The 15,221-nt window shown below is 32.8% G+C and overlaps 3 protein-coding genes across 4 annotated transcripts; 1 reads left to right on the top strand and 2 right to left on the bottom strand.

Moving 5' to 3' along the window:
• The first annotated feature begins 627 nt into the window (after nucleotides 1–627).
• Nucleotides 628–5,496, top strand: LOC123919610 (DUF21 domain-containing protein At4g14240-like). Of its 2 annotated transcripts, none has more exons than XM_045971567.1 (13): nucleotides 628–1,158; nucleotides 1,256–1,332; nucleotides 1,737–1,820; nucleotides 1,932–2,045; nucleotides 2,434–2,517; nucleotides 2,639–2,710; nucleotides 3,248–3,315; nucleotides 3,972–4,059; nucleotides 4,155–4,228; nucleotides 4,317–4,686; nucleotides 4,779–4,825; nucleotides 4,932–5,013; nucleotides 5,248–5,496. In XM_045971567.1, the coding sequence occupies exons 1-13, from the start codon at nucleotides 912–914 to the stop codon at nucleotides 5,320–5,322; spliced, it is 1,482 nt and encodes a 493-aa protein (XP_045827523.1). In that variant the 5' UTR covers nucleotides 628–911; the 3' UTR covers nucleotides 5,323–5,496. The 2 variants fall into 2 exon arrangements, with proteins under 2 accessions (XP_045827523.1, XP_045827524.1); XM_045971568.1 differs by having other exon boundaries at nucleotides 1,105–1,158; nucleotides 1,708–1,820.
• A 2,712-nt stretch (nucleotides 5,497–8,208) lies between these two features.
• Nucleotides 8,209–8,594, bottom strand: LOC123919611 (small polypeptide DEVIL 5-like). Its single transcript, XM_045971569.1, has one exon. It carries the CDS (start codon nucleotides 8,521–8,523, stop codon nucleotides 8,413–8,415), a length of 111 nt encoding a protein of 36 aa, XP_045827525.1. The 5' UTR covers nucleotides 8,524–8,594; the 3' UTR covers nucleotides 8,209–8,412.
• Nucleotides 8,595–11,412: 2,818 nt separating this feature from the next.
• On the bottom strand, nucleotides 11,413–14,931 carry LOC123919609 (ribonucleoside-diphosphate reductase small chain A-like). The gene is made up of 9 exons (XM_045971566.1): nucleotides 14,648–14,931; nucleotides 13,905–14,065; nucleotides 13,440–13,488; nucleotides 13,230–13,356; nucleotides 12,736–12,801; nucleotides 12,503–12,619; nucleotides 12,230–12,392; nucleotides 12,061–12,131; nucleotides 11,413–11,762 (listed from the first exon to the last, which is right to left on the bottom strand). Exons 1-9 carry the CDS (start codon nucleotides 14,922–14,924, stop codon nucleotides 11,648–11,650), a joined length of 1,146 nt encoding a protein of 381 aa, XP_045827522.1. The 5' UTR covers nucleotides 14,925–14,931; the 3' UTR covers nucleotides 11,413–11,647.
• Between the last annotated feature and the right edge of the window lie 290 nt (nucleotides 14,932–15,221).

Below are 15,221 nucleotides of genomic sequence, written 5' to 3'. Positions count from 1 at the left end.
TTATTTCTTATCTGTATTTGTGCCTACAAAATAATTTTCCTAATTAGAAGTGCACATGGTGCTTGCATGTAAAATCAATCTCTTGTTCGTTACTCATTCACATCATCAACCACAACAACTTTTTTTTCTGGTACCACAACAACAACTTTATTGTTGCATAAAAAAAAACTTTATATCAATTATCCTCGTGAGTTTAATTCACCGGTAAAAATATCGTACTTCTTTCGGACACAAATATAAGAAAAAATAATTGTTTATGCGGTATTTAAGAAATTTAGTTAAGTGTAGTTAATTTTCTTGATTTAATGCAAAATATGAGTTAAGTTTACTATATTATCCTTTGAAAATTAAAATGATTAAATAATAGTATATTAAGAATAATAGTATTAATTAGTTTAAAAGTAGTTGAATTTTGCTTATATTTGTGTCTAAAATTTAGTGTTTTTTTTTTCTTCTTATATTTGTGTCCGAAATGAGTATTTTATATGCATGACTGAAGTTCGAACTCCAAATACCTCATCCATTTACCTGAAATTTTTAGCTAATAGGCTACCTGACACAAATTTTTTTAAAAAAATTAATATAGGAGTACGTAGTATATTATTGAGTTTTTCTTTCTTTGTTTTTGGTAGAAGAGTTTTTCTATTTGATTTTTTGTGGGAAATGATCCAATCCATCCAATAGTATAGGAAGAAAAATGTTAAGAAACAGATGTGGGGGTAAGTAAGCAAGGAAAAGAAGTAACGCGGGATGCGTTGTTTAGTTACTATATGACGTGGAATCACCATCACCGTCAAACCTAACACCCATCATCATCATCGATTAATAATAATAATAAAGCACGTGACCTACTTCATCAACACAAAGAAACTGAAAGGAAGAAGAAGAAGAAGAAGAAGACGAAGAAGATTATGACGATGATGAATTTGTTGAATGCGTTGACGGTGAGTCGGATGTTGACTCGCGATCACTTATCTCTCGCTAACGAAGGTATACCTTTTGGATCCGTTAAATGGATTGCTTACGCCGGAATCTGTTGTTTTCTTGTTCTCTTCGCCGGTATCATGTCCGGTCTTACTCTCGGTCTCATGTCTCTCAGCCTCGTCGACCTTGAAATTCTTGAACGTAGTGGTTCTTCTTCTGAGAAAAAACAAGCCGGTAATTAATTAATTAATTAATAATAATCCTCTTCCTTAATTAATATTATTATTGATTAATTGATTGATTTTGTCACCGTATGTATGTATGTATGCAGCGATTATACTTCCTGTGGTTAAAAAACAACATCAGCTTCTTGTTACTCTGCTTCTCTGTAATGCTGTTGCCATGGAGGTAATTCAATTTCAATCTTAATTATTATTATATATAGCCTTCTGAGAATTCACATGAACACTTGCCAGACTCGTTGACAGAGTTTCTGGCTGGAAAATTCACCTTAAAACTGAATAAGTGGAGTGGAGTATCAGGGTTAGAATCCTGGCTCTGCACATATAGTGTGTTGTGTTGTGTCCCTGCCAACTGAGCTCAGCGTGTATAAGCTACAACAAGTACAACACTGCTGGAGTATCTGATAAACTTTTATGCTATAAGTGTTTAATTATGTTGTTTATCCAAAACAGAATCTTGTTATGCTTTTTTATTTTTACTTTTTAAAAAATTTGTGTACACTTTATACTGATTCTTAAATCCTGTCTAACTTTTTGACAGCCGTTGGCTTTCAAACTTCCAATCTGCAGGCTCTTCCTCTATACCTAGATAAGCTCTTCAATCAATTTCTTGCAATCATTCTCTCTGTTACTTTTGTTCTCTTTTTCGGGGAGGTATGTTATTTTTTCCTTTTGTATATTTTGTTTAATCTCAACATCTTAACCCGAATAATTTTATCAAGTCTTTTTTTATAAACTAATAATAATTTGTGTCTCTGATTTTAGGTTATTCCGCAAGCAATTTGTAGTAGATATGGTCTTGCTGTAGGTGCCAATTTTGCGTGGCTTGTGCGGATTTTAATGGTTGTATGTTACCCAGTTTCGTATCCCGTTGGAAAGGTATATTCTACTATACTACAGATGAGTTGTTCAGTGGCATTCTTTTGGTAAACAATATAATGTGATTGAAAAGAGGACACCAAAAAAAAAGGAAATTAATAGCATATCATCTCATGGTGTATTATTTCCAATCCATGACACATCAATATGCAAAGATGATGTGCTGATTATGATATGATGATGCATATACATATTAGGGCCTTCTAAAAGTTGGTTGGTGCAGATAATTATAATTGTCACATCTACTTTAAAAGAATGTTCTTAATTCTTATCGTGCAATGACGATATAAGATTATAAATATTTTGGCATGCGTTTCGGTAGGCGATGGCTTTTGTTTTAATTATGATGCTCCCAAGTATTTCTTTTCCTAACGAGTATTTGTTCCAGGTTCTGGATTACCTATTGGGGCATGATGAGGCTTTATTTAGGCGTGCACAGTTAAAAGCTCTTGTCTCCATTCATGGCAAGGAGGTATAAATCAGTATTCTTTTTTTTAGTAAACAAAATAATTCTTGTTAAATTTGGTGAAGTTACTCTAACTATTTTCAATTTGGTATTTGATGAATATGCGTTGAACATGTTTTTTCCTTAGGCTGGGAAAGGAGGTGAGCTTACACATGATGAGACAACAATTATCAGTGGAGCACTTGATTTAACCGAAAAGGTAAGTGCTGCAATTCACCTTCCACATTTAATGTCAACCTATTTGTTAGTGTTCCTTTTCATGTCAATACAATACAGCTTTTCAATGTATGATATTCAATGCAGCAGAATATGAAGTTTCTTTCCTGTGTTTAGTTTCAATATATACATTATTGATGATGGTGGAAAGTAGAAACATGCAAAGGTCGCTTTATTTACTTGGAAAATTTTACTAGTGTCTGCTATTTGGGGACACTGTTAAGCATCAATGGAATAAGAAATGGAATCGGGAACTAGGGTTTATTAAATATTTATCACTGTGACATGCCATGTTATTTCAAAACTCTCCGTTTATATCCAATTATCTTGAGTTCCATTAGTAATGTAATACATTCTCATGCATATCTGATGCATACTTGATTTCTCTCTAAGTTTTGCTTCATTGTTAACTATATCATGTTGTAAGCCATTTGCTTGTACAAAAAGCCTATTTAATGCATTATTTTTCCATCATGTTATTTAAATTTTCTTTTCCTTTTTAATTTGTGTTTTTGAACAGACTGCTGAGGAGGCTATGACTCCTATTGAATCAACATTTTCTTTAGACGTTAATTCAAAATTGGACTGGTAAGCTTTCTTCAGTAGGTTGCTGATACGTGTGTGTATGAAATAAGCAATGAAATAGTGAAAGTACACAGAAAATATAGAGAAATTGGGAAGTTGTATTTAATGGTACCCTGAAATTACAAAGAGAAAATAGCATAAAAACTGGTAACAAACTATCAGCAAGATGCTAATAGCCCCAAAAGCAACAAAGTGCTCCCTAAGTCACAAAGTGACCCCACAAAATAACCACTTCTGGCATGAATATTATTCCCTCACTGACACCACCTTTATAGCACTCACTCCCATGCACATCATCACTTGTCCACCTCATCATTCCTAATTCCCTTTCCTTTCTTTGGTTTGGGACTTTGGGCTCAGCTTCAAGGCCCATCTCTTGATCCATATTTCTATCAGTTGCCAATAAGTTAATGAATTTGTTTTGAAAATGACTTTTATCTTGGACAAAGATTTCATTTGTGCTTTGCTTCCTCTTTTATGACTTATTGTTGCTGAGGATTTCTTTTCAACTACGCCAATTACTAGATCATGTGAAAAAAGTTTATTGATGTTTCACACAAACTAGTAGAATCTACCTTCACTTGTAAGTTAGAATCATATATTTCCCCCTCTTTTTTATGTTCCTTAAAACTTCTTTTATCCTTCCAATCTCAAATCAGGGAGGCAATGGGAAAAATTCTTGCTCGTGGGCACAGCCGAGTTCCCGTCTATTCTGGAAATCACAAGAATGTTATTGGGCTTCTACTTGTGTGTATTTTCCCACATTTTGACTTTATTTATATAATCTCATTACTTTTAGGTTCTTTCGTTCTTACATGTTTCTTTTTCCTTTTTATAATTAGGTAAAAAATCTTCTTACTGTACGGCCTGAAACAGAGACCCCCGTCAGCGCTGTATCTATCCGGAGAATTCCACGGTGTGTTTTTATAAATTTATTCCCTTGTTGTGGTCTTTCAAACTTATAGTGAAATATCCCTAATTTGTTTAATGCTATATAATTAAAGGGTTCCGTCCGATATGCCTCTCTACGATATATTGAATGAGTTCCAAAAGGGAAGTAGTCATATGGCTGCTGTTGTTAGGGCTAAGGGAAAAGGCAAAGAAACTCCACAAATAATTGATGAAGAGAAATCTGATGCAAAGAAAAAAGTTGGTGGGGATTCACAGTTAACCACTCCATTGCTACAAAAGCAGGATGTAAAATCAGAAAATGTTGTTGTTGACATTGACAAGCCTTCAAAGCTTCCCGGCATTAATAAGCAAACTGGTTTGCAGCGTGGTGATGTTACGTTAAACTCTCCTTCTGAAACTATTGATGATGGTGAAGTGATTGGTATTATCACTTTGGAAGATGTATTTGAAGAACTTCTACAAGTAAATTTCTTTCTTCTGAGATACGTGCATCCCTCAATTGTTTAATCTCTTTTCCGCACACAAAACTGAATGTAATTGCTTCTTGGATGCAGGAAGAAATTGTGGACGAGACAGATGAATATGTTGACGTTCATAAGAGGTAATGGGAAGTACCAGAGTACAACATTTCAATAGTCAAGCTGCTGATGTTGACGAAACTGCTGCAAATCTGAACTTTAATTTTATATACAAATTTTATTTTGCAGAATACGTGTTGCGGCAGCTGCAGCTGCTTCCTCAATGGCACGAGCGCCATCAATCCGGAGGTTGACTGCCCAAAAGGGAGCAGTAAGTGGTTAATCATTATACATCTTATATGATTTTAATATTTGTTTCTTTGCTATAGTGATCCATGTCCCAATTTAAAAAAGATGCATTCATTCTATTAATTTATCCGGGTCACAGGGACAAGTGAATTTTTTTCAATGTTTTTCTATGCTCTGATAGAAAGTAGTGTATCTCCATTCTCCAGCATGGATGCTAATTGTTTCTATATTTTTTGTTTGGTTTTAAATTATGCAGGGCGGCCAAAGTAAGTCCGGAACTCCGAAGTTTTCTGGAGATCAGCAGGAAAATGGATTCAATTCTACAAGATAGCAAAAGGAACTCTGTGTTAAAGGCCTTTAATATATGAGTTGCCTTTTGTATCTGCTATATGAAGTTGAAAAAGAAACAATGGAGCGTATTTAAGTCATACTAGGCAATTATTTATAATATATAGATGATCTTTGGCATTAATTTAATATACTTTCCTTTTTGGAAGTGCTTTAATTCATTTTTGTTCTATAGTAGAAGCTGCTTTTTGAACTGATGCTGCAATATTATGTTCAAAGTTCAAACAATGTGATGTGCCTAAAAGAAACGTTTCCTACTTCAATTCTAAACGTTTTTCACAACACATTAACTGCCAATGAATCTGTAACTTTCAAAGTAGGTCAATGAAACTCAACCTAAGGGAGGGGGAAACTGTTATGTAGAGTGCGTTTGCAACACATGATTATTTAAAGAGTAATGTTATTTGAACAACTAAAATTGACAACTTTTTGCCTGCATTCATGTTGTGTGTCGCATGGATGTCAACATCTGTTTACGTACTCGTCGTAAATACTACTAGTTGGTGTCTGAAATTGAAGGATTGTCAATATTTTAGTTCTTAGAATTGTAACTTAGTGTTATATTTTGTAACTCGGTGTTACATTGGATTAAAATTGCAAATATATTTATAAAGTACAATACTCCCTCCGGTCCTTATTATAAGGAACACTTTGAAAAAATCACACAGACCAATGAAGCACATTTAACATAGTTATTTTCATTTAATACTCTTATAAATTTTAATTTATTCCATGTATACCCTTATTTAATTACTCTTTATTCAATTAACTTACTTATTTTTAAATTCTCTCTCATAATAAATAAGGGCATAAGTGAAATTGAACATTTAAAACATTTGAAAATTGGTCAAAGTTTCTTATAAAAAGGACCAAATTTTTTGCCCTAAGTGTTCCTTATAAAAAGGACCGGAGGGAGTATCTTTTATTAGTAATTTCGGTCCTCAAATATATTTTTAGATGATCAATTTAATCTTTGAATGTGTTTTTTATCAGTTCTATAGAATTACCGACAAAAGACATGTTAGAGATATATTTGCAATTTCTATACAGACATTATACTTCTAGTGACTAAAATGGTTGTTAGCACGTTGCAAAACAATGAAATTTGTCTCTTTGTGTAAATATTTTGAGATGTATCACAATATCATCTTAGATATAAATATTGCCATAGAGGAACGAATTTGATTAAAATTTTACAATTTTTAGGATGGTTTTAGAATATAAGATAGTATGTGGGACTAGATCGATACAATCTTACAATTTTAAGGATCAAATTGAATATTAACTCCATTTTTCATTAAAGAAAATTCTGACACTCTTATGATAGAGCCTTACTCAAAACATGTTCTCTTGAATAGTTTACAAGGTCCACCACTACCTGATAATTCATCTCGTTAATCACATAATCCAAATCAATTTCAATTATTCAATAGACTGTATCTAGTAATCCGTAAGCTTTCTCTGTTGCAGTGGGAACAGTGGGAAGGCGCGTACGGATCCTCAACAGTGACTGCATGGTACGGTGCAGTTCAATGTAGAACCGTTGGATTAAGTCGGAGATAATATATTTTCTCTCACTTAATTCAACGACTCTATAATGGCTTAAGAAGATTTACATATACAGACAGAAAAAAAATAGAAAATATTGAGATTAAAAACCAAATTCATTATTATAAAGAGATAAAATAAAACCTCAAAATATATTTATAAGTACGTTCCTTTACACCAGAAGAGAATAAAAACATGAAATAAAACTTAAAGCAAGTTTTTGACATCACCTATACAATAACATTCTACAATACTAAACTCACATTTGTCGTCGCAAAGACGGAACGGATCCTCTAATGTGTAAATTACATATGAGAGGATTCATTCTCTGATCGAGACTACTCGCAGTTTGTGACTATGCACATAGTACGGCACCAAAAAAAAAAAGGTTCTTGACCCCTTAGTTATCAAGTTTATCATCCCAGCTAAGAAGCAAAACTGTGCACCTCCACATAATATATAATCTAGTTTTCTGCTCCCAGAACTGCCTTGAACATCTTTTCATTAATTGAGACTTTGGAATTCTCATCGATAACGATTGTCTTGCCATATATAGTAAGTTTATAGAAAATCTACTTGTTTAGAACAAAATTTACAACTATATATAGAACAATAACTTGTGAATGTTGTGATAGTATACACACAACACAAATATATATATAGAAGGTAGTGGCTAGTGTTCATTAGTGAAGAATGTATTAGAAATAGAACCTATACACGTAGGATTCGACAAGGATGGTCCCTTATTGATACAAAAACGACAAAGCAGTCTTCATCACATTGTCTCAACAGCTCATCCTTGTAGGACTGTCCAACTCCAGCCCTGTTTCTACTCTCTACTCAAACAAATACTATATAACAAATACCAATTTCTGCCTCAATTTCAGGTTTCTTTGTATGGATTCTATTAGATTATTTCATTTTCAAATTTAACAAACACATATGTATTCCAGCTAGGATATATTTTGTTACCTAGTAATGTTATGTTAACCTAAGAATATTGCATAATAAGGTACATCAATATATACTATGGTTTGTGTTTACAAATTTGCCCTCAAGGGTAAAACGAGCGATTTACATTATTAGCGTATTTTTCAATCACTAAACCACCAATTTCGTCCTTCAAATAAATAATAATAATAATAAAAAATAGTTTATGACATTTTATAAATAATTAGAATATTATATCACATTCATCTTGTTAGTTCTTATTATTATATATCGGTGATAAAATATTAAGAAGTAGCAAGATGGATGTGACAACACATTCGAAACTAATAATAGAATATCAACTTATTTATTTTCAAGACAAGGTAGGAGAGATTAGAAGTTTGAACAAGAAATTGATCTTTACTCATTTTGCAACCACAAACTATATATGTTACTGTAACTAATAACTATAACTATACAAGAACATTGAATGCTATATTTGATGGACAACGGTCAAATCCATTGAGGTAGATTATGAAAGAAACCTCATGGTTGAAAATGCTTCAAAATAAGTGCTTATATATATATCTAGTGGCTAGGAGTACTTATGCCAATTAAGAAGCATAGAGATACAAACTCTCATAATATAAAGCTTTCCCTTTTGTTGCCTTACAATTCTCCTCAACTTAGACATTTTCTTATCCATTTTAAGTCTCTAAATTGTTACAATTGAACATTTAGTAGCTTCACTTTGGCCACAATTTATATTGAAGATTGAAGATAAAATCCTACGTGGCAAGAGATTAATATTGTAATTATGGATCCACGTGTATACTTGCATGGCCTTGACTTAAGGCTCCACTTGTACTTGAATTTCACATCAATAGCACATGTCTTTACTTCTACTTTCAAAAATCAAACTCAAAAGTTTGCTTATTTTTTTCTAGTTAAATTAAATTGTGTTGGCCATTAGTGATCATTGTGTACGTCGCTTCCTTGAAAACGATTAGCAAGTACAAAAACACCACACTTATCTTAAACAGTGCTTAAAGCTCACATCTTATCCTATCATCAAATAGAGGGTCCTATTTAACTTTATTGATAATGAACTACTTGAAATCACAAACACAACTGAGTCCTTGATTTTTGCTTATAGCATTTAGAGATGAAATGAAACAAACAAAATAAACTAGAGAACCTCAACATCACACCTCTTTCTCTTGGGCCACTTTAAAGAGATTAACTTGTTCTATCTCAAAAGGGATCAAGCATGTGAATTAATTACATTATTATTAAAGGTGGCGCGAGATTTTTTTTGGGTGGTGTACCTGCAGACACTCTGACACTCAATTCAATGAGTGATCTGAGTTGGAGCGTGGGGTTAGAATGAACGTGTACCTTGCTTCCTCTTATATGGTGGGATTGTTGAGGTGACATGGCGAAAAAAATCTTTTAAAGATGTTAACAAAATGTGTGGATCTCGCTATATTTTGCGGGTCACATTGATCACATGGGCTTATGTGGAGCTTATGAGAGATTCCGTGTGAGGAGCTAGGCATTGGGCCCAAAGATCCAATTCGGATGGGGGCCATGACCAGTCCGAAACACCTATTTACAAGGTTGTAAAATAACGTGTTACTATTTAATAAATCAATATTATATATCTCGATCATCAATTTAGTTTGACGGTCGAGATTGATAATGTGCGACACAGATAATGCAGATAATCTATTTTCCACAAAATGGGCCAAGCATGTCACTTGGATTATACTTACAAGCTTGTGAAATAATGTCCTAATGTGTAGAAAATAATAAAAAAGATTGGGTTTAAAACAGTGTTACATCTTATCGTTAAGTAGAAAGTATATTGAAGATAAGATTCTTATCATATATAGCTAATCTTGTGGACCTATAGAATTAGTCTTACTGAACTGGTATACAGCTAGTGGCTATAAAATGGGTCCAAATAAAATTGGCAAGAAGAAATTTCATTCACTTATAGAGGGTTATACACCAATGAGAAATGACACAATGGGACATATTGTTCTGTTTTTAGTGTGAAATTGGTGAGAAGAAGTCAGGGTGGTGGGGAGAGACCTATTGTGCTAACATTTGTTGGGTCTTTTACACAAATGACTTTATTAGCAGTTTAAGATGTGACTAACTGAGACCACACAAGATCAATGTGGCAACATTCTCTATAGGGAAACATCAAGGAAATGTGTTTGTGTGTCAAGAAAGCCAAGAAAGTGGGAGAGATATCAAATGAAATATCTGACTTTGGGGAGAGAAATACGCTCTACCTTTCTCTCTTGCTCTCCCTATAATTATAACCGGTTGGAATTCTCTACGGTGACATTTTTTTTGCAGTGAGATCTCAGTCATTCATTGTGTTCACTGTTCATAGTCAAACTCAATTTGAAGGGAATTGTATGGCTGAGATTGAAATTGGACAACCTCCGATGGATTTTCACATGAGAAAATTCCTATCCAATTATAACGCACTCTACTATCTTATTTTCCTCTATATTTTTTTTCTCATTTTTTTCTTTGAAAAAAATACCTTAGTCATCAAAATATAGGGAAGACAAAGTTAGAGAATCCTAATCTGGAGAGGGAGAGATGAGATTGGAGATATACAAGAGAAAACGGATTTGGATCTTGTGTGTTATGATTCAATACGGTCAATCAGATATGAATTGTTTGATCAAGATTAGATAGTGTCGGCCCCATTTGAATGATAGAGACTTTAACTTATATTTTGATTATCACTTTACTTTCTAAATCTAAAATATGTATCCCAAATTTTAAAATTTTCAATTTTAATTAAACGGTCTAGATGTAATTGACTACATGCAACTAAGACGTTGTTACTTGTTAGTGTATAAAACTTTATATTCAAGAAGAAAAGAGGGAGGGAGGCAGATTTTTATTCTAATCATGAAATATAAGGTGCATTTGAAATTGGAACAATTAGATGATGACAAATCAAAACTGAATTATTTAAGATAAACAAAGTTATGTTGGTTGTATTGGTTAATGTTAGGGACCAACCAACAACAGCTTTTAAGCACCACCATAAAGTTAAACAATTCATGTTACTTAAGCAATAATATTGCTAAAGAAAAAGAAAAAAGAAAAAAGAAAAAAGAAAAAAAGAAAGTATAATAGGTGGCTTCGTGATATAACTGATGTGAGTAAGCTAAGTTTGGGGATTTATCGAACAAAATACGGATTTAGATTCTCTCCTCTCTCATATATAAAAGACAAATGATGTTAAAGATATATTAACAAAAAAGAGGAGAGGAATAGCGAGATGGAGAGAGCGATGATGGAGAGAAAGTGAAAAAGATGATCCAAATCTATAACATATTGAGCTTAAATAGAATGAAATTATTAGAAATTTGGTTGTGTACGATTTAAGATAACAAGGTTATTAAAAGAAAAATGAACCTAAAATTTTATTCTTATACTAGTATATAAAAAATAATAAATAATTCATATACTATATAAAGGTCGGCACTTGTCTCCATTGTTAAGGGACCAATGAGACAGCTTTGTTATGCTTGAGGAACTAAAATATCTGATATCATAGTACTATAGAGATTACTGTATATTGATTTTGACCAACACGTTGCACGAATGTTTTAAAACATAGAGTAATTTGGCCATTTTTGCAGCCATAAAAACATTACAATGCCATTGAAACAACAGAACAAAAAATATTATACATATGCCCTAATTGATAATACCTGCTTAGAATAATTACCTATATGTAGGCTAATTGATAATAATACTTGATGCTGTAACTTAACTAACAATAATCAAGATTAGAAGTCCTCATCAATCTTGAAAACAAAGTTCTTCCCGGCATCTTGGAGGCTTGACATGACAGACGCCTTCTGATAATCCCCCACCCTTCTCTCAAAAAAGTTGGTCTTTCCTCTGCTCAATCATGTCGTATATTAGGTCACATGTGATTGTATTATGTGTTTGGATAAACAATTTAATTAAATGCTTATTAGATAAGCTATTTAGAGTGTTCAAATTCACATAAGTTCTTATTGAAAGCTTTTTAAAAAAAAAACTAGAAACAACTTATAATAGATACGTTGCTATAAACACTGACATAAGGCTATGTCATGAAATACAGTTCACAACTCAAATCAATATTTTTTTTCTTTCAAGAATGATGAAATAGAAATAGTGGAACAGATCATATCAACGAAATAGAAATACTCACTGCAGAGAAATAAATTCCATCCAATCGAAGGGATTTTCCACGTTGTAAATTTTTGTGCACCCCAAGGAAACCTGAAAGGGCGAAAAAGAAAAGAGAGTAACCAATCTTTGGAGAAGAACTTCTGATTCCCATGTTACCAAGGCAAAATAAAAACATTTTCATTTCATACCAATAGCCTGTCAGCAACAAATTTTATGTACTGGCTCATAAGTGTTGCGTTCATGCCAATCAATGCACAAGGGAGTGCATCACAGACAAACTCAGTTTCAATTTCAACAGCTTCATGTACAATATTACGAACCCGCTCGGAGTCTAGCGGTCTCAGTAACAAGCTGCAGGAAATTGCAATCCATTGAATCATCCGAAACAAATATCAAAACATTACATCCTTATACAACTACATTTATTTAGACTAATGAATGAAAAAGTTAATCAACACTACCTGTATAGCATGCAAGCAAAATCACAGTGAAGACCCTCGTCTCTAGAGATTAGTTCATTTGAGAATGTCAGACCTGGCATTAATCCTCTCTTTTTAAGCCAGAATATGGCACAGAAGCTGAAAGCAAAGCACAATTGGAAAAGAAGAAAAAAAGTTAAGTAAATATGACAACACTCATCACAACCTCGTAAAAGAAACAAGGGAAGTTCTATGTTTTTTCTTGAGATATCTACCTTCCTGAGAAAAATATCCCTTCGACACATGCAAAACCAACAAGTCTCTCCGCAAATGAAGTGGAACTGTAGCCAATGCATTACAAGAAGTTATCAGAAAGCGATTTCTATGTTCCAGTTAAAAGATAATTGCGCTAAATATGACACAAGCTAAAAAGTAAGTACCTTGACGATTTATAATCACAATTCACAAAATATGGAGTAAATGGATGTTAAAATAAAAAATCCGAAAAGTCATTCACATAAAAAGTTCTGTCCAGAAGTGTGTAGTGAAGTATATGCTTCCAACCTCAAGAGTTTTATAAAATAAGTAGCACTGAAGTAACTCGGTTTATATTGCTAATATGCATGTATAACTTCTGTGTTTAATTTCTAATGACTTCTGTGTTTAACTTCTAAATTAGAACATGAATAAGGACTACATAAATAATTTCAAACAACAATATTCACAGATTGAGCAGAACTTTATTTTGAATTTCTCTTTTCACCGTCACCTGTTAATCCAACTCAATGCCCATTCAGCCTTCCTTGCAACACAAGGAAGATTATCAATTGCATTGAATAATTTATGCTTCTCTCTTGCATCTTTAATATACGTCTCCAACAGCAAGCTATACATCTCTGACAAAAATAAATCCTCAAATCAGGCAGCGAGCAAATATTATGTAAGGAAGAGAAGAGGACATAAAAATACTAAGCTATACCAGAATGAATATTCTCGATTGCTATCTGAAACCCATAGAATGCCCGAGCCTATCAATAAACATAATCAATGGTTAAAAAAGTTAAATCGTGAAGTGCTGGCATCAAATAAATAAAAACCAAAGAGAAGAAAAACAAAATCACAATTCTTGGAACAAACAGCGAAAACACAAGGTGCTAAAAATAATGGGAAAAAGAGGCCCTGCATACAAAAGAAAACATGAAATTTGAAAAAATAAAGTTCATGTAAATGTTACACCAAAAAGTACTATCAAAATTAAATCCATCCTTAAACAGAAGAATAAAAGTAAACTATAGTTTAATGTGTACAATATCATATTCCAATGCTCATTCTTCAATTTATCTAACATCATTCAAAGAAATTAGTATGTGAAACTAATTGGTAACTCGAGGGCATAGTTACCAATGCACTAAATATAGCGAAATACAAAAGCTTAAAACACTACCTCCGGAATTTGAACATCATTCAGAAACCTTGCAGCCAAATTCTCTAACACAATTCCATCAGATGTAGCAAAAAAAGCAAGGACATGTGATATGAAGTGCTTCTCAGAGTCGGTCAAAGTAGCCCAATGTTGTACATCACAGGAAAGATCGACCTCTTCGGCTGTAAACCAACTTCAGAGTTATTAAAATTGAATAATCAAGGTAAAAATTATGCTTCCAAGTTACAATCAATCATCACACGAAAACATCAGGGCTCAATTATACTCCCTCTCTAGTCCTTATTATAAGAAAAAGTTTGCTTTTAAGATTCATAGAATGTTTGATGTATCTAGTTCATAATATGGTCCAGACATATCAAACATTCTTTGAATTTAAAAAATAATTTTTTTTTCTTCTTATAATAAGGACCAGAGGGAGTAGTTTCCAAAAGTGGCTGTCTTTGGCAACAAAAGAAAATGTACATATACTTCAAATAATTGACGGAGTAAGCAAAAGAACTATCTTCCAAACCATAATTCATTAGTTATGACGACATACCTTGGGAGAAACCGGTGCAATATGATTTAATATTACTAATAATAAATATTCAATGTTAAAATTATTGTTTGGAAATTGTGTATAACTAACGACTATTTTGAATTATGGAATTGAAATGTTCCCAACCATTACCAACTAGAAGTTGTTATCATGAAAATAGCGAGAGAAAGGAATGAAAATAGAAGAGTGAGTGAGTACTACTGACCGGTCCAGAAACTGGCTTCAGCCTTTTTGTACATCTCCCAAAGTTGTTTGTAGCGAATGGGGAACATACAGAATCTTTGTGTTTGTTTCATAAGTATTGGTTCCTCTTCTTCTTCTTCTGATTTGGATGGTGGTGGTGTTGTTCCAATATTCTCCAAAGAACCCATTGTTATTGTTGTTTGAGGATAAGAAAAAGTAAACCCTGCAAAAACCCTTCTCTGGAAGGAAGAAACAGAGAAAAGGATAAAGTTGCTTGTTAACAAAGATTGATTATTCATTTTACAGTTTTCTTACTTTTTCTTTTCATACCCATCTTTCTCTTTCCTTCTTTTTACGACACCGTTTAGCTCTATTCGGCTATCATTTTTTTTTTATTATAAACAAAAAAAATCAAGATTTACAATTACTTCTTCTCGTAATTTTTTTTTACATCGTAAAATTAATTTTAATCTATCTGTTATAGTAACTAGAAATAAACCCGTGCGTTGCACGGGCTCGATTAAAATACACATTTAAAATATTTTCATAAATGAAAAATAATAATTATGATAAATATCATTATATATAATTCAATG

Source organism: Trifolium pratense, linkage group LG4 (genome assembly GCF_020283565.1).
Source record: "Trifolium pratense cultivar HEN17-A07 linkage group LG4, ARS_RC_1.1, whole genome shotgun sequence".
NCBI classification, from domain to species: Eukaryota; Viridiplantae; Streptophyta; class Magnoliopsida; order Fabales; family Fabaceae; genus Trifolium; species Trifolium pratense.
Note: the sequence above shows the minus strand (reverse complement) of the source record. Positions and strands in the feature narration are given on the sequence as shown.